The sequence below is a fragment of the Nansenia antarctica genome (genome assembly GCF_963989245.1).
Source record: "Nansenia antarctica genome assembly, chromosome: 13".
Lineage (NCBI taxonomy): Eukaryota > Metazoa > Chordata > Actinopteri > Argentiniformes > Microstomatidae > Nansenia > Nansenia antarctica.
Window position 1 is genome coordinate 1,947,146 of NC_137683.1, and position 19,311 is coordinate 1,966,456.

Sequence of the window (19,311 nt, forward strand, 5' to 3'; positions counted from 1 at the left end):
CGTGTGTGTGGGTGTGTGTGCATGCGTGTGTGTGTGTGTGTGTGTGTGTGTGTGTGTGTGTGTGCGCGTGCATGTGTGTGTGTGTGTGTGTGTGTGTGTACGTGTGGGTGTGTGTGCGTCCATGCGTGTGTGTGTGTCATGACTCATCAAGACCACCAGACTTGATAGCTCAAGATATTATTTAGTTCGGAGGGTGCATGTACACTACATGGCCAAAAGTATGTTGGGAACATCACACCCATAATATGATGTGCTTGTTGAACATCTCATTCCTAAACCAGTCCCCCCTCTGCTGCCCTAGCAGTCTCTCTGGGAAGGCTTTCCCCCCCCTCTGCTGCCCTAGCAGTCTCTCTGGGAAGGCTTTCCATTCCATTTGGGAACATGGTTGCAGAGATTTGCTCCCATTCAGCCACAAGAGCATTAATGAGGTCGGCACTGATGTTGGGCGAGAAGGACTGGCTCGCAGTCGGCGTTCCAATTCATCCCAAAGATTTTCGATGGGGTTGAGGTCAGGGCTCTGTGTGCAGACCAGTCAAGTTCTTCCACACCAAACTCGGCAAACCATGTCAATATCAACATTGCTTTGTGCATGGGGGCATTATCATGCTGAAACAGGAAATGGCCTTCCCCAAACTGTTGCCAGAAAGATGGAAGCATACAATTCTCTAGAATCTCATTGTATGCTGTAGCATTAACGTTTCCCTTGACTGGAACTAGGCGGTCTAGCCCAAACCAGGAAAAACAGCCTGTGATATCCTGGTTAGACTACCTGTAGTACCACCCCACGCCAGTAGGGGAACCCCAGAGGTGTTGGGCTTGAGTTACATGTTATATAGCCGGGGTTCCAGAGTAAGCCAGGAAGTGCCCAGAGTACCACGTTGTGACTACCGGTTCGTGAATAAATGGTTAACTTGAATCCTGGATGGCATTCCCATTATTCCTAAGTTAGGTTACCACACAGCCCCAGACCATTATTCCTCCTCCACCAAACGTTACAGTTGTGCATTCGGGCAGGTAGCAGATTCATTCGTCAGACTGCCAGATAGTGAATCGTGATTCAACACTCCAGAGAACATGTTTCCACTGCTCCAGAGTCCACTGGTGGTGTGCTTTACCCCACTCCCGCCGACGCTTGGCATTGTGCATGGCGATGGTCGGCTTGTGTGCAGCTGCTCAGCCATGGAAACCCATTTCATGAAGCCCCCGGCGACCAGTTCTTGTGCTGATGTTGATTCCAGAGGCAGTTTGGAACTTGGTAGTGAGTGTTATGACCGAGGACAGAACATGTTCACGCGCTTCATGCTTCAGAACTCGGCGTGCCCGTTCTGTGAGCTTGTGTGGCCTACCACTTCATGGCTGAGCTAGCTGCTCCTAAACGTTTCCACTTCACAATAACAGCACTTACATTTGAACCGGACGAACTGACTTGTTGGAAAGGTGGCATGCAATGACAGTGCCATGGTTGAAAGTCACTGGTCTTCAGTACGACCCATTCTACTGCCAATGTTTGTCAGTGGAGATTGCATGGTTGTATGCTTGCTTTTATGCATCTGTTAGCAATTGGTTTTGCTGAAATAGTTGAACCCACTAATTAGAAGGATTAGAAGGGGTGTCCACATGCTTTTGGCTATGTAGTGGGTCTGTGGAAACCCCCTGTATCTCTCTTTGGGGTACCGTGGTCATTTCCATGTTAATGGAGCCTATCGCTAAGCCACGCCCCAAAATAGAAATTGTCCAATCATATCACAGCAAAAGTCACGACAGGCAGAAAACTCGGACAAACAACTCGCTAATATCTGATGGTGAAAAGCTTCTAGACTAAATATTCTTGTCATCTTTAAAAAATATGTCTATTACTTGCTATGGTAAATCAGGAATCAGAAATTTGCCAACTCCCGCCATTGTAAGTCATTGAATGTCATTCAGTCACGGTCGGTCAGTCAGTCACTGTCAGTGAAGCGTTGTTTGTTTGTCCGAGTTTTCAAAGGGGGCGTGGCTTAGCGATAGGTCCATTACCTGAGTCAGTGCACAGGGAGTTCCTCCCTCCTGAAGATAATGGTTTGGTCCTCATATGAACACAATGCTTTACCCTGCTGCCAGTGGCTAATGGGTTAAATGGCTCAAACTGGTTATTAAGTGGTGGCTATGAGGCCACACAGGAGGAAGTGCTGTGGTGTCATGGAAAACTAATGAGGTCCTGCAGATGGGGTCTTCTTCTTCTTGTTTACTCTCTCCCTTTCTCTACTGTAAATAAAATAGATTCAAAACATTAAAAAAAAATATTTCCTTCTTCCAGCATTATGACTCCAATGGCCCCAGGCCAGAGCAGAGATTACTTTTTCTTGCGATGACTGATGGATAGATGATTCTCTTACTTAGACAAATGGATTTGTTGTAAGTCGCTTTGGATAGAGACGTCTGCTAAATGCCAAAAATGTAAATGTCAATGTAAATGATGTAACCATCATATTATGCAGTGAAGACTTCTCTAGATGCTCATAACCAACAGTGGACCATCCCTCACTCCCTCACTCCTGTTCTCCTGTTCTCCACAGCTCCTTACTGCTGGGCTCTTTAAACACTCAAGGAGAACTCAGTCGCAGCCTCTGTATAAATTGGCTTCAGTGATGCCAAGTTGCATACCATCCATACTTAGGTCACTTGTTGCAGCTATATTTGTGCAGCTCTCAATTGTAGCATTTTAAAGAGGTGTACTGTATGTTACAGCTGGTTAGATAGATAGATAGATAGATAGACTTTATTTGTCATTGCTACAGTACAGGTACCAAACAACGAAATTTAGGAGGGGAGGCTCCCCTGGTGTTTAGGAAAGGAAAAAGAAACACATTTTAGAAAAAGCATAGATGCATAAAATCACAAGAAGGTAAGGAGCTGGTTTACATCAATAGAGGCTATGTACACAATCCACTGTACTATACTGCACAGATAGTCAACTAGGGTTGTCATATTTCACAAAGAAAGTATTTTTTCACATGATTTTAAAGTGTCACAGTTTGCAGGCTTGAAAATGTACATGTTTGTGCCTCAGCACTAGCTGCCATACAATCCGTCCGGACTGTCCTGGGCCCAGAACTTAGGCCTTTTCTGTGTTCAGGGCCTTGACGGCCCTGTGGTAGAAGCTGTCCTTCAGTCTGTTTGTCTTAGCGGCCGGGGTCCTGTACCTCCTGTTCGAGGGCAGCTTGACAAAGTGTTCGTGCCCAGGGTGGGTCGGGTCCTTGGAGATCTTGGAGGCCCTCCTGAGACAGCGTGTTTTGTACAGCTCCTCCAGAGAGGGGAGGGGGGCGCCGGTGATCTTCTGTGCTGTTCTCACGACTCTCTGTAGCTCGCTTCTCTCCGCTGCCGTGCAGCTGTGGAACCAGTTGGAGATGCCGAAGGTGAGGATGCTCTCCACTGCGCCGTGGTAGAAGGCCACCAGCATCTCCTTCTTGCTGTTGTTTCTTGAGGCATCTCAGGGTGTATAGCCGCTGTTGTGCCCTCTTGATGGTGCCTTTAGTGTTGTCCTTCCAGGCCAGGTCATCCCGCATGTTGTGTCCCAGGAATCGGAGGTTTGAGACTATCTCCACGCTCTCTCCGTCGATGAGCAGGGGCAGGATCTCAGACTTTTTCCTCCTGAAGTCTACGATGAATTCCTGGGTCTTTGACTTGTTTAGCAGCAGGTTGTTAACCTTGCACAGCTTGCTCAATTGCTCTACCTCATCCCTGTACGCCGCCTCGTCCCCCCCCGAGATACATCCCACCACGGTGGTGTCGTCTGCAAACTTTACGATGTAGTTGCTGGGGTGGATGGGGGTGAAGTCGTGGGTGTAGAGGTTGTAGAGGATGGGGCTTAGCACGCAGCCCTGGGGTGACCCAGTGCTGAGGCTGAGGGCTGTGGAGGTGTGGGTGCCCACCCGCACCCTCTGGGGGCGGTCGGTCAGGAAGTCCTTGATCCACGCACATATAGAGTGTGATAGACCCAGGTCTAGTAGTTTGGTCACTAGCCTGTCTGGAAGGATGGTGTTAAAGGCGGAGCTGAAGTCCACGAAGAGCAGTCTCGCGTAGCTGTTTCCCCTCTCCAGGTGGGATAGAGTGGCGTGGAGAGTCGTCGCTATGGCGTCCTCTGTGGACCTGTGGGCTCTGTAGGCGAACTGGTATGGATCCAGGTTGGGCGGGAGGCGTGTGAGTATGTGGGCCCGGACTAGTTTCTCGAAGCACTTCATGATGATTGGTGTGAGTGCCACCGGGCGGTAGTCGTTTAGGCAGCTCACCGTACTTTTCTTCGGGACTGGGATGATAGTTGAGGTTTTCAGGCAGGGTGGGACGGTGGCCTGGGACAGGGACTGGTTAAAGATGTTGGTGAAAACCCCGGCCAGCTGGTCGGCGCAGTCTCTCAGCACCCGTCCCAGGACGCCATCCGGCCCCGAGGCTTTCCTGGGGTCCACCGCCTTCAGTACGCGTCTCACCTCGTGCTCTGTGAGGGTGAGGCTGCTGAGAGCTGGAGAGAGTGGTGTCTGTGTTGTGGTTACCTCCGTTCGCCCCTCGTCGAACCGGGCGTAGAAGGTGTTCAGCTTTCCCGCCAGCAGGGGGTCGTCCTCTGCGGCTGTGAGCCTGTTGGCTCTGAAGTTTGTCATCTGCTGAACCCCCTGCCACATCCGCCTGGAGTCGTTGCTCAGGAGGCATTCCTCAATCTTCTCTCTGTGCTCTGCCTTGGCCGCTTTGATGCCGCGCTTTAGGTTGGCCCTGGTGGAGCTGTACAGCGGTGTGCGCTTCCCTGCGAAGAAGGCGTTGTCCCTCTCATTTAACAGTTTTTGGACCTTCCCAGTCATCCATGGCTTCGTGTTGGGGTAGACCCGGACCCGTTTGTCCACGGTGACTGAGTTGGTGCAGTCCACTATGTGGTTCAGAACCGACGACGTGTACTGTTCCAGGTCCTCATGCTCATATTCCTGCCATAGGGTGTCATTTAGGCAGATCTGCAGTGGAGCGGACCCTTCTGGCCAGGTTCTGACAGTCTTAGTGGTGGTGGGAGCACTTTTCCCCATTGTAGTGTATGCAGGAATCAGGAGGATTGACACATGGTCAGACATGCCTAGATGAGCTAGCGGACTAGCCTTGTAAGCACGTTTGATGTTGGTGTATACCTTATCCAGTGTTTTTTCTCCTCTCGTTGCACATTTTACATGCTGGTAGAACTTGGGTAATTAATTCTCCCTCTACTGAATCATGTCTCTCTCTCTCTCTCTCTCTCTCTCTCTCTCTCTCTCTCTCTCTCTCTCTCTCTCTCTCTCTCTCTCTCTCACACACACACACACACACATGCATCCATGCACATACTCACGCATGCACGCACACACACACACACACACACACAATTACAAACACACAATCCTGATACTGTACATCTTTCATTGATTAGAGTCTGCAAGATGCATGACTTCAGCACAACACATTAAAACCACAAGGGTCATTTGCATCCAAGCTTGAAACTCCCTGAATAATGTTTTCAACTGTCCCAAAGGGAACTGTGCTCTGGTTACCAGCCTATGGCAGACGATGTTTACTCACTTACCCAACACTCCCTATGATGAATGATGATGGGCACAACAGTGAAAACAGATTCTCTCTACTCTTGTGTAATTTCTGCAGTTCTATACCGTATTTCTGTCATTTCAATTCTTTCCAAATGTTGTGAGGTAGTAAATTCACCCAGAAACGCCCCCCCCCCCCCCCCCCCCTGAAACCCCCGGACGGGTGCTAGCTACGCTCCTGGCATGACTCACAGCCTCATAAAAACATTAGCAGAGGAAACACAGACCGTGTCGATTCTACCTGATAAAGTTGATGACAACTCAGCCAAGCGACTGAGCCAGAGGATTTTCCAAATTATGAATTAAGCGTCCTGAGGAAGTATTTCTGGCTGCGGTCCAATGAAAGGAGGGAGGGAGGGAGGGAGGGAGGGAGGAAGGTAGGGAGGGAGAGAGGGGGAGGGACTGTAGAAAAGACGTCTTATTCAGATTCCTGTTGCCATCTGGCTCTTTTCATACCGATTGAGATGTAATGGCTCTCCATTGTAGCCTGCTCCTCTGCATGTCCCAGTGCGCGGTCAGTAGAGGGAAGACTGCTCATACTTACAGAGTTAATAGTGGAAAATATCCTCCTCCTTAATAATCAGGCTGGCTGGAGCCAAGTCAACCATGTGAAGTCAAAGGGTAAGGCCAGAGAATGAAGAGAGAGATAGCAGAGTTTGGTAACCTTGTGAGCAGTACCCTTCCTGTCAGGAAGACTCTTCCATCCGTCTGATGAAACACAATATGGAGAATGTTCTAGAACGTCCTTCTCATAGTTCGTTGGCCAGTAGTGGTTGATAAGAAACATTCCTTTGGGGTGACACCTCCATCGTGTCAAGTTCTAGGTCTCATATTCGTGAACATGGTCCATGTAACCATCGGTGCTATGATTAACATTCCTGAGGTTCCCTCCCGGACCACAAACACACACTGGGGAGATGAGGATTGGGTCCGTCCTGCTTCCCACAGCCACTTCTGTGGTACTGTTTTCAATCATATAATTTGCTTTAAGAGGTATGCTAATTAAATAGGATAAATGTTTGTGAGGAATTAAAAGAAAAGTAGACTGTCGTTATAGCACAGCTTTTAGAATATTTTGGAGTTGAGTTTTCAGCACATGATGGAGCTGGAAACACTACTGTGACAGACCACTCATTGGCTATCTCTGTGGTTGACCTCTGACCTTTACTCTCATGTGAAACACAACATGAAACACTATGGGTACTTTCGTAAATACGCTCTGGAAATCTGCTCTGGTTTGAGAGCACTCTGGTTTCAACTGAAATCAGTTAATTTTCGAATAGTCAGAGAGCACCCTGAGTGCGCTCCAGCGCTCTCAGAGCATATTTACGAACGCACCCTAAATGATCTGTAATATTCACACTGGCTCAGTATTTAGGAAGTACTGAAGGTAAGAGAACAGTACAAAACCAACCCTCCCCCTGTTGACAGTCTTCTGCTTCATACCGTCACATTACCCTGGTGTTTGCTTTAGCATGTATGCTAACTGAGTCCCTGTGAAGGTGTCCTATTCATGTCCAGCTAAGTGCTGTAAGCCTTTGATCGAGGCTCTGCTCCTGGCTAATGCCTGTATTGACGCACCTCTTAGCCGCTCGCTAACAGCAGTGCTTTGTGCGGACGCTCAGCTGAGCACACAACTCTACGTTTACCCTCGCTAACTAGGACTTCCTGTTTCAACCACACGCGGCTGATATCACCTCCAACCCGTTACTCAAACACTGGCATGGAAGGCGATGATGAGTCTTTTGATGTCAGTGGATGACAGGAGAGGACCTGTGTTTTCGTGAGCGTTTTTGTGAGCGCAAAACCGTCCTCTCCACAGACGAAGGATAACATCATAAAAGCATCACCCACAGAGAGGATACACATGGATACACATGACATCACCCACAGAGAGGATACACATGATATTACATGTGGTGTGGCTGCAAACCACAGGGGAGACAATAGCAATGCTAGCAATTGAATGCCAGCCTGCATGAACCATTGACAGCACGTGAAGAGTGTGTGTATCTCCTGAGGGCAGTTGTGGTGAGAGCTGCTCCCTCCAAGTGTGTCTGTCTGTGTGTGTGTGTGTGTGTGTGTGTGTGTGTGTGTCTGTCTGTCTGTCTGTCTGTGTCTGTGTCTGTGTCTGTGTCTGTCTGTCTGTGTGTCTGGGTGTGTGTGCGTGTGCGTGTGTGTGTGTTGTACTACATAACCCAGACTTTAGTCAATATTGTTCATTTTTGAAACTATTCAATATCTAGTTTTCCGTTTTTTACTAGGGGCATACACAAACGATGGCCCTACCTGTCCTCCCACCAACTCTGCTATGAGGAGAGCATGACCAAAGACTCTACCCCCCCTCCTATGGCAGCTGATCACAGGTTGAATTGTGGCCCAGTGCTTCTAAATGACTGTTAGTCCTGGCCTGTTAATCCTGGCCTGTTAATCCTGGCCTGTTAATCCTGGTCTGTTAATCCTGGTCTGTTAATCCTGGGTTGTTAATCCTGGTCTGTTAATCCTGGTCTGTTAGTCCTGGTCTGTTAATCCTGGTCTGTTAATCCTGGTCTGTTAATCCTGGTCTGTTAATCCTGGTCTGTTAATCCTGGCCTGTTAATCCTGGTCTGTTAATCCTGGTCTGTTAATCCTGGTCTGTTAATCCTGGTCTGTTAGTCCTGGTCTGTTAATCCTGGTCTGTTAATCCTGGTCTGTTAATCCTGGTCTGTTAATCCTGGCCTGTTAATCCTGGTCTGTTAATCCTGGTCTGTTAATCCTGGGTTGTTAGTCCTGGTATGTTAATCCTGGTCTGTTAATCCTGGTCCGTTAATCCTGGTCTGTCAGTCCTGGTCTGTTAATCCTGGTCTGTTAATCCTGGTCTGTTAATCCCAGGCTGTTAATCCTGGTCTGTTAATCCTGGTCTGTTAATCCTGACCTGTTAATCCCAGGCTGTTAATCCTGACCTGTTAATCCTGACCTGTTAATCCTGGTCTGTTAATCCTGGGTGTTAATCCTGGTCTGTTAATCCTGGTCTGTTAATCCCAGGCTGTTAATCCTGACCTGTTAATCATGACCTGTTAATCCTGACCTGTTAATCCTGACCTGTTAATCCTGGTCTGTTAATCCTGGTCTGTTAATCCTGACCTGTTAATCCCAGGCTGTTAATCCTGACCTGTTAATCCCAGGCTGTTAATCCTGACCTGTTAATCCCAGGCTGTTAATCCTGACCTGTTAATCCCAGGCTGTTAATCCTGACCTGTTAATCCCAGGCTGTTAATCCTGACCTGTTAATCCCAGGCTGTTAATCCTGGGTGTTAATCCTGGGTGTTAGTCCCAGGCTGCACCATGCAGAGGCTTGTCTCTCACCACTGCCTTATTAGCTCCTCTCCTCCGCTCTGTGTAGTGGCCTTGTCTTTCTCACACACACACACCCACACACACACATACAGACGCACCCACACACACACACACACGCGCATACAGACGCAGACACACACACACACACACACACATACAGACGCACACACACACACACGCATACAGACGCACACACACACACATACACACACACACATACAGACGCACACACACACACACGCACACAGACGCACACACACACGCATACAGACGCACACACACGCACACACACACATTAAGACGTGCACACACACACACACTAAGACGCACACACACACACATACACGCACACACACACACACACATTAAGACGCACACACACACACACACTAAGACGCACACACACATGCACACGCACACACACACGGACACAAATACACACACACACACACACACACACACACACAGTACTGTAGATTCCTTTCTAAATTGTGTGGAATGTTGCCGTGTTGTAGAGGGAAGGTAGCAGAGGCAGGATGATGTCCCACTGCTGGAGGAGCCAGGAGGAGGAGCTGCTAGGGTAGGGGTCACATTCTCCTGTGTGCTCCCTAGGTGTCATCATTATGGACTACTGTCTGTGTTTGATGCTTCACAGTGTGTGTACCGCTTGTACGCTCGTCTAACAAAAGTAAGCCTTTGATATTAGGAGTTTGAGTCATGGGACTCTGTCCTCCGTTCTTTATTGTTTTGGAGTTAATAATAATAATAATAATTCATAAAATGTATGTAGTGCTTTTCTGAGGCTCAAAGACGCTGACAATATGGGAGAAACGGAAAACACAAAAACAACAAGCAACAGATAACATGGGCACATGGAACACAGAGTTAGCGAACGTAGAGGGGGGGGGGTGGTAGGAACAGGGGAGATGGGTAGTGGTAGGGGAGGCTGTATGCATGTCAGGGGGGGAGGGGGGGGGTTGGCAGGGTTGGGGGAGATGGGTAGGGGTAGGGGAGGCTGTAAGCATGGGAGAACAGGTACTGTAGGTTTTGAGTTTAGTCCGCTACCTTTAGCGCTACCTTTAGTTAAGTCCGCTACCTTTAGCGCTACCTTTAGTTAAGTCCGCTACCTTTAGCGCTACCTTTAGTTAAGGCCGCTACCTTTAGCGCTACCTTTAGTTAAGTCCACTACCTTTAGTTAAGTCCACTACCTTTAGTTAAGTCCACTACCTTTAGTTAAGTCCGCTACCTTTAGCCTTCTGCCATTTCTGTTTTGGAGACGTTGTTTTCTCCCATTCGATTTTCGTGCAAAGTTGGCGTTTTGTATCCTGTGTTTTCAAGTACTCTTGTCTCCAGGAAAGAAACTTGTATTGTTATATCGCTGTTATAACCCTAACCCATTCGTCTGCCTCGTCCTATGGGCCGCACCTGGGTCCACTCGTTCAATACCAAACCTTACTAGGAGCATCTTGTAATATGTCCAATTCTATCTGAATGTTGTTGAATCATTTAGCAGAGTGCCTGTGTTCTCCATCCCTCACAGAGAAGTGTTTCCCTCACAAGGACGGCGTGTTGTTCTGCCTGGCGTAGCTGCGTATGCAAGTCTCACTCTCTTCTCAACACCCTTATGAGGCATAACCAGAAGAAAGGCTGTTAGACAGTGCTGTCAGAGTAGCAGGGTTACATTCCTCTGTTAGCTAGCGTTAGCCAGTGCTGTCAGAGTAGCAGGGTTACATTCCTCTGTTAGCTAGCGTTAGACAGTGGTGTCAGAGTAGCAGGTTTCCTCTGGTAGCTAGCGTTAGACAGTGGTGTCAGAGTAGCACAGGGTTAGCTAGCCACAGACCCTCCAGGGATGCAAGTGTGTGGTTCTCGCAAAACACAGGCGGCTTCCACAGCTTCCACACACACACACACACACACACACACACACACACACACACACACACACACTTCCACACACACACTTCCACAGCTTCCACATACTCACACACACTTCCACAGCTTCCACACACACACTTCCATAGCTTCCACACACAGGACACTTCACACTGAGGTGAAGTGTCAAGAGAAAGGTGTTACTTCCATTTGAAGTCAAAGGTGTGCTTCATTGTCACCCGTCGTTCAATCCGTCGAACCGCAGTAAGTGTGAGGATCGAAATAAGACACGGTCAATGCTGAGCGCATCATACAGCACCAGCGTGTTACAGCGTGTCAGACTACATTCTACGTCAGAATGTTTTGGTCAGAGATCCTTCAGCGATGGTTAAGAGAGAAACGGAGCCTGTGGTTTCCTCCAGGCCTGTCCAAAGTAAGCCCCATCACACCAGTAAATGGTTTAGTGGTTGATGCGTGCTGCAGACCTGGGTCAACCGGGTGGGGGGGGGCTCAATGTACAGTAACAGTAACTACCCACGATGCTTACTGTGGTCTGGCACTGGTAAGAGTGTTCTAAATGCTCCTTAATCCACACTGTCTGCTGTCTCACTCGGAGGGTCACAGAGGATATTTTACAAAGTGAGTGACGCACAAAATAACATTTCCCTGAATGTCTGTGGTCGCTCTGTTACCTAATTCAGTTCAATTGGATCTAGGCTACTTATTATTATCATTACTCGAATTACCGTAACCAGAGAGACGAATTTACTGCTATATGAAATGATGATGTATGGTTTGTGAAAAGGGCGGAGAGATGGGACTGTGGCTGTGTTCTGTAGGCTGCAGATGGCAACAATCTGGACTCTGCCAAAGACAACACTGCACTGTAGGACACTGGAGGTCCGGGACACATTACACACACCCCGAAAACACGCCGACCCATTTAGAGAAATAACTCCCTTGAGAGTTACTGAGGAAAGGACTTATGTCCACTTGAATAGAAAGCACACACACATGCACATGCTCACCCACATCCACACAGACACACAGCGGCACTCTCCCTTCACCGTCCTCAGTGGTGTTGGTGCCGTACTAATGAGGACTAATGAGCAGCATGTGCAGCAGGATCCAGAACTAACCTTCCATTACGCAACGCCCTGTTCCCTAAAGTCACTAAAGTAGCCCTGTTCCCTAAAGTCCCAAAAGTAGCCCTGTTCCCTAAAGTCCCTAAAGTAGCCCTGTTCCCTAAAGTCCCTAAAGTAGCCCTGTTCCCTAAAGTCCCTAAAGTAGCCCTGTTCCCTAAAGTCCCTAAAGTAGCCCTGTTCCCTAAAGTCCCTAAAGTAGCCCTGTTCCCTAAAGTCCCTAAAGTAGCCCTGTTCCCTAAAGTCCCTAAAGTAGCCCTGTTCCCTAAAGTCCCTAAAGTAGCCCTGTTCCCTAAAGTCCCTAAAGTAGCCCTGTTCCCTAAAGTCCCTAAAGTAGCCCTGTTCCCTAAAGTCCCTAAAGTAGCACTGTTCCCTGGCTACAGAACCAGAGGGGAAGTGATTCTGGTACAATGAAGAGTGTATTTAGACAGAAAGTATTAAGAAAGATACATATTTTCTTCCTTTTTTACACAACAATTGATCCTATATCTTAATAACTCCAAAAGCTCCTAGCGTGATATTGTACAAGATATAAGTGACGGGCTGAGACACGGTGGTGCCGTGTCTCCAGTCCTATCAGGGCCAGTTAGCATGTCACATCCTGGTCTTCACTGTGCTCCACTTGCATCACAGGATGATGCCTCTGCCAGAGAGTCTGTGTTATATCCCCAGCTGCTCACCCATTGGTCCAGCAGAGGAACATCTGCTGTGATGTCACCGGGCCAGGATCCCAAAGTGACAGTCTTGTCAGAATGTTGGCATGTGTCTCGTGTTTCCTCATAGGCGTGACTCGGAGACCTCTAAATCAGCATTCACGGTTGCCTTAATCTCGTTCCCATACAAAGATAGGGAAATACTCCCGACGCAAAGCCGCTGGCTTCACCTCACATCCATCCTCTCCCACGCCGCCGCACACCCAGGGCTCGCACTCCACACATTTCGGACACAAAGCCACGCCTCTCCGTCATGCAAATTTGCTAAAATCAAATAATTCTAGATGCTTTACTTTACTCCCATGAAGGTGGTTGTTATTCCAGGCTTATGTGTGCTGTGCTCAATAGCCTGCGGACATCTCATCTCCTGTTCGCTGGCTGGGGAAACACTGGCATGTACAGAAATACTCATCCTCAACCTGCTACTCTGGTTGACTGGGTGACTCAGTGGACATTGGTTCTAGGCTGCCTGTAGGAGGGATGGTTCTAGGCTGCCTGTAGGAGGGATGGTTCTAGGCTGCCTGTAGGAGGGATGGTTCTAGGCTGCCTGTAGGAGGGATGGCCAGTTAACAGCATGCCCACGTGTCTATTGTATTAGCTCTCTTTGGGGAGCAGTGTTAGCAGTGTGGGTTAGCCTAGCTTTGCTTAGCCTGTTTTCCAGGAGCAGCAGACGATGTGTGTATTAGTCTACGCTAACGCCTTCCAGATGAGCAGGCTTTAGCCTAGTACCGGCTCACACAACCCACGATTGTTCCATGGGTCTCCCTGCTAACCAGGACCATGTGTGGTGTGTGTGTGTGTGTGTGTGTGTGTGTGTGTGTGGGTGTGTGTGTGTGTGTGTGTGTGTGTGTGTGTGTGTGTGTTTGGGGGAGAGAATGAGAGAGAGGGACTGGGGTGGAAGCGTCAGGGGTGTGGATGAAACGGTTACAAATCTGCTTTCTCATCCCTTGGCAAATGTGATTAAACATTACATTACATTACATCACATTACATTACATTACATTACATTACATTACATTCACATAGTCATTTAGTAGACGCTTTTATCCAAAGCAACTTACAATAACTAACGACTTATAATAATTTGTCTAAAGTAAGTGAATCCACTATGCATCACACCCGTCGTTATGAAACCTTCCATCATAACCAGATCACTGCAGTATGTGCAGCTTTGGCCCGTCATTGACATCATACTTGGAAAATAGTGGAGAAGTCATCTTTCATTGAACACGCTACTGAAATGTCTGTAACAAATTAATGTAACAATAAATTATATTTTATTATGGATTTTCTTTTAATTCTAAATTTGAGGCCGACATAAACCCCTTTTTGTAATCCAAAGGTCAGTGACAGAGACAGAGATGATTGGAAAACAAGTGTAAAGTAAACATGCCCCCACCGATGATGCAGCGGCCTTCCTTGTGTGAACTGGTGACAATGAATTACATTTATGGCTGAAAGGTTAATGGAACACGTAGCTTATCTGATTCATTATCAGCCTTGCTTCTTACAACTTTGCCTTTATTTGAAAGCAGACTGCAGATTTGATGTAGGCTGAAAAGTTACTGGAGCTTGCAGTGCTTATTTGATTCATTTCCAAGCGTTTGACAGTATTATGTATGTATATATTTGACAGTATTATATGTATGGCAAGACACATCATTCACCCAAGTCTGGTCAAAGTTGCCCCAGTGGTGTTAGAGATAAAACATGGGACATAGGGACGGACAGAGACATAGTCCCCTCCTCGATGTCATCATGTCATCATGTCATCATGTCATCATGTCATCATGTCATAATGTCATCATGTCATCATGGGGGACAAAAGCAGATCCATTACTGGCTCACTCTGATGGTGCAGGTGTAACGATCCTGTATGAGGCCCCGTTAACAGCTCCTCCAAGGGAGTTAACTCTCTTGGTCTAATGGTTAGCGCGGCCGTCGGTTATGTGGGAGGTCGGGGTTCGACTCCCGCATGGGGCGAGTTACACTAGAAGATTCCCGTTCGCTACACTGGTGTCAGAAGTGGGATGGAAGGAAGGCCATCGGAGAGGCGTGTCCACGTGAGGGACTTGACATAGTGAAGCTTGAGGGCACGCTCTCCCGAACGGTGAGGATAGTGTAACGATCCTGTATGAGGCCCCGTTAACAGCTCCTCCAAGGGAGTTAACTCTCTTGGTGTTGTGGTTAGCGCGGCCGTCGGTTATGCGGGAGATCGGGGTTCGACTCCCGCATGGGGCGAGTTACACTACCAGTTTCCGTTCGCTACACTGGTGTCAGAAGTGGGGTGGAAGGAAGGCCATCGGAGAGGCGTGTCCACGTGAGGGACTTGACATAGTGAAGCGTGAGGGCACGCTCTCCCGAATGGTGAGGATAGTGTAACGATCCTGTATGAGGCCCCGTTAACAGCTCCTCCAAGGGAGTTAACTCTCTTGGTCTAATGGTTAGCGCGGCCGTCGGTTATGTGGGAGGTCGGGGTTCGACTCCCGCATGGGGCGAGTTACACTAGAAGATTCCCGTTCGCTACACTGGTGTCAGAAGTGGGATGGAAGGAAGGCCATCGGAGAGGCGTGTCCACGTGAGGGACTTGACATAGTGAAGCTTGAGGGCACGCTCTCCCGAACGGTGAGGATAGTGTAACGATCCTGTATGAGGCCCCGTTAACAGCTCCTCCAAGGGAGTTAACTCTCTTGGTGTTGTGGTTAGCGCGGCCGTCGGTTATGCGGGAGATCGGGGTTCGACTCCCGCATGGGGCGAGTTACACTACCAGTTTCCGTTCGCTACACAGGACCGGCAGTCAGCCGAGGTAGACCGTGTACTAGTGAGAGTGTTCTATCATCATCATCATCATCATCATCATCATCATCATCATCAGTGTTAGGGTTAGGGTTAGAGTTAGACAGTGTACTAGTGAGAGTGTTCTATAGTCATCATCAGTGGCTCAATAATAAATCAATCATAACTTAAGAAACTTGAGCGCAACGACCATGACTGTGTTTCTTGTGACATGAGTGTGTTTAGTCATGTGACATGACAGAGTGTGTTTAGTCATGTGACATGACAGAGTGTGTTCCTGTCTGTGGTTGCAGAACGAGGGTCCCAGGGCCAGCTGGACCTGACTGAGCTCATCGGCGTGCCGCTCCCCCCCTCCGTCTCCTTCATCACCGGGTTCGAGGGCTACCCCGCCTACAGCTTCGGTCCGGACGCTAACGTAGGCCGCCTCGCCAAGTCCTTCATCCCCGACCCGTTCTACCGGGACTTCGCCGTGACGGTGACCGCCAAGCCCACCACGCCGCACGGAGGGGTCCTGTTCGCCATCACCGACGCCGGCCAGAGGATAGTGCATCTGGGGGTGGCCTTGTCAGCGGTGGAGGACGGCTCCCAGCGGGTGGTCCTCTACTACACTGACCCCGGGGTCCAGCTTACCCGGGAGGCAGCCTCCTTCAAGCTGGGGGACCTGACGGGGAGGTGGGCCAGGTTCAGTCTGACGGTGCAGGGGGCGGAGGTCAGGCTCTACATGGACTGTGAGGAGTACCACCGCGTGGCCTTCCAGAGGGGCCCGCAGCCCCTCACCTTCCAGACCATCTCAGGCATCTTTGTGGGCAACGCCGGGGGCACGGGGCTGCAGAAGTTTGTGGTGAGTTGACTGACGCCTTCGGGGTGGGGGTGGTTGTGGTTCTGTGGGTCTCTCGCTGTGTGTGTGTGTGTGTGTGTGTGTGTGTGTGTGTGTGTGTGTATGTGTGTGTGTGTGTGTGTGTGTGTGAATTGAATTTCAAATGGCATTTCCTTCTGATGAACTGTTTTCCTCAGTACTTGAATGATCTTCTTCCATGTGACCCAAACCAACCAATCACGAAGCCTCAGGGGAACGTTGACTAGTAGGAACACAGAGTGACAGCTGGTGACATCAGTCATCATCATCATCGTCATGGTTACCTCTGAGCTGGCAGCATGGTTGTCCTTCTTAAGAATGACATCACTTTGGAGAGAGAAAGAGAGTGACAGAGAGAAAGAGAGAGAGAGAGGTGGAGGGGGGGTGTGGGATATTGGACATACTGTATTGTGTGACTGTAGATTCTAATGCAATAGCAGAGAAAAAGGATTGAATGACCAATGAATACCAGAGATGTGTCCTCTAAATGCATGTGACATGACAAACAAGTCAGTGTTACTTTACATAGTCTGAGAGGAAAACACAGAATGAAATTGTAATTAATTGAATATGAATATGAATTGTAATGTGCAACACATTTTCAGTTGTGCTGTTTGGTGTTTTTGTTTTCAATCTTACACACACATGAAACAGTAAACACTCTCATGACACATGACAATTACACTTTCTTCCAAAAGAATAATTGTTTGCAGCAACTTGCAGCTAACTTCTGGTGTATTTGTATTAGCAGAACACTACTGTGTACAGTTTCAGTTTGACACTAAATATTGCTAGAAGTTTGCAGCCCTTTGCCAGTAGCAGTGAATCTCTAGCAAACATTTGGCAGCAATGAACATTAATTGCCACTAACGACAAATAGCTGACAAGAAAACGCTTTGAAGTTCAAAGAAGCGTGGCAATCAAGATTACACAAAGGATGTCCACCTGCACACCTGATGTCCACCTGCAGACCTGATGTCCACCTGCAGACCTGATGTCCACCTGCAGACCTGATGTCCACCTGCAGACCTGATGTCCACCTGCAGACCTGACTGCCTTCACCATGTTGGCAGAATTGGCCTGGTTATGTTATGGCAGTGAAGGCCCTCCCAGCCAGACATACTTGTGTTTGTGGAGGTGATGTGTTCAGGGGTTGTTTCAATTAATTGGTTTATTTTTATTTTATTTTGTTTGGTCTGTATAGCTGTTGTGCTCCATCGTACCATGTATTATAAACCTACAATAAATATTGTTCATATTGTAAGTAGGGCTGCAACGATTAGTCGACATAATCGACGACGGCCGACGTGGAATTTTAGTGTCGACGCATCGTATTAAAAAAAAAATCGGGGGGGAAAAAAAATAAAATAAACGGGAGCCATGCAAGAATCAGCTGGGTAAGTTTTAGCTAACGTTGTTAGCCAACTGGCTAACGTTATATTGTTAGGGTCGTAATGTTTATGTTAGCTTTACTGTTACATGTTGGAAAACAACGTCTCATGGACAGGGCTGTACATGCTATGAGCGTTTGTGCTATTAATTTATTTGCCCTGTGGCACGCGTGTGACAGACAGAGGCGCTTGTATGTAACGTTACGTAGCAGGGGTTTTCCATGTTGAAGCCAGGAGAACGCGAGATGAAATGAAGTGAGGGGTGGTCGCTATTAAAATACCAGGTAGTCATGGTGGATGATCATGAATGATGCTTGATAAGTGAATGCTATTTCAATTATGTTGAGTCCACCAGCGAGCTGTCTGTAAGATAAACAGCGCCAAGCATAGCCTACTAACGTGAGCTGTCTGTAGTCTAGCCAGCAATGCTAGCTAGCCAATCAACTAGCTCTGTGAGCAGCTGTAGCTTGGCGTAACGTTAGGTTAGATAGCTAGTTAAGCCGGATTTATGCTTCTGCGTCGCCATTTACACGCAGCGAAAAGCCACACGACTAATCGAAAAATAATCGACAGATTAGTCGACTACCAAAATAATCGTTAGTTGCAGCCCTAATTGTAAGTGAACAATAAAGTTGTGTTAGGGGCCCAGTTGGTAGAGCAATATACAATATATTACAATATAATATACATTATATATTACTTAACTCCCCTCCCCCTCTCTTTCTCTCCCTATCCCCCTCTCTTTCTCTCCCTATCCCTCTCTCTTTCTCTCCCTATCCCCCTCTCTTTCTCTCCCTATCCCTCTCTCTTTCTCTCCCTATCCCCCTCTCTTTCTCTCCCTATCCCCCTCTCTTTCTCTCCCTATCCCTCTCTCTTTCTCTCCCTATCCCTCTCTCTTTCTCTCCCTATCCCCCTCTCTTTCTCTCCCTATCCCTCTCTCTTTCTCTCCCTATCCCCCTCTCTTTCTCTCCCTATCCCTCTCTCTTTCTCTCCCTATCCCTCTCTCTTTCTCTCCCTATCCCTCTCTCTTTCTCTCCCTATCCCCCTCTCTTTCTCTCCCTATCCCTCCCTCTTTCTCTCCCTATCCCCCTCTCTTTCTCTCCCTATCCCTCTCTCTTTCTCTCCCTATCCCCCTCTCTTTCTCTCCCTATCCCCCTCTCTTTCTCTCCCTATCCCTATCTCTTTCTCTCCCTATCCCTCCCTCTTTCTCTCCCTATCCCTCTCTCTTTCTCTCCCTATCCCCCTCTCTTTCTCTCCCTATCCCTCTCTCTTTCTCTCCCTATCCCCCTCTCTTTCTCTCCCTATCCCCCTCTCTTTCTCTCCCTATCCCTCTCTCTTTCTCTCCCTATCCCTCTCTCTTTCTCTCCCTATCCCCCTCTCTTTCTCTCCCTATCCCCCTCTCTTTCTCTCCCTATCCCTCTCTCTTTCTCTCCCTATCCCTCTCTCTTTCTCTCCCTATCCCCCTCTCTTTCTCTCCCTATCCCCCTCTCTTTCTCTCCCTATCCCCCTCTCTTTCTCTCCCTATCCCCCTCTCTTTCTCTCCCTATCCCCCTCTCTTTCTCTCCCTATCCCCCTCTCTTTCTCTCCCTATCCCCCTCTCTTTCTCTCCCTATCCCC

The 19,311-nt window shown here is 48.4% G+C and overlaps 1 protein-coding gene across 1 annotated transcript in view; it reads left to right on the forward strand.

Annotated features, from left to right (window-relative positions):
* Positions 1 to 11,180: 11,180 nt before the first annotated feature.
* Positions 11,181 to 19,311, forward strand: part of col15a1a (collagen, type XV, alpha 1a) — a gene marked incomplete at both ends in the record, with an annotated part of 69,438 nt that continues 61,307 nt past the window's right edge. Inside the window, 4 exons of the mRNA XM_080544514.1 lie at positions 11,181 to 11,229; positions 11,967 to 12,343; positions 12,510 to 12,591; positions 15,741 to 16,288. Coding sequence (XP_080400640.1) covers positions 11,181 to 11,229; positions 11,967 to 12,343; positions 12,510 to 12,591; positions 15,741 to 16,288 — 1,056 coding nt within the window. The remainder of the gene's footprint in view (positions 11,230 to 11,966; positions 12,344 to 12,509; positions 12,592 to 15,740; positions 16,289 to 19,311) is intronic.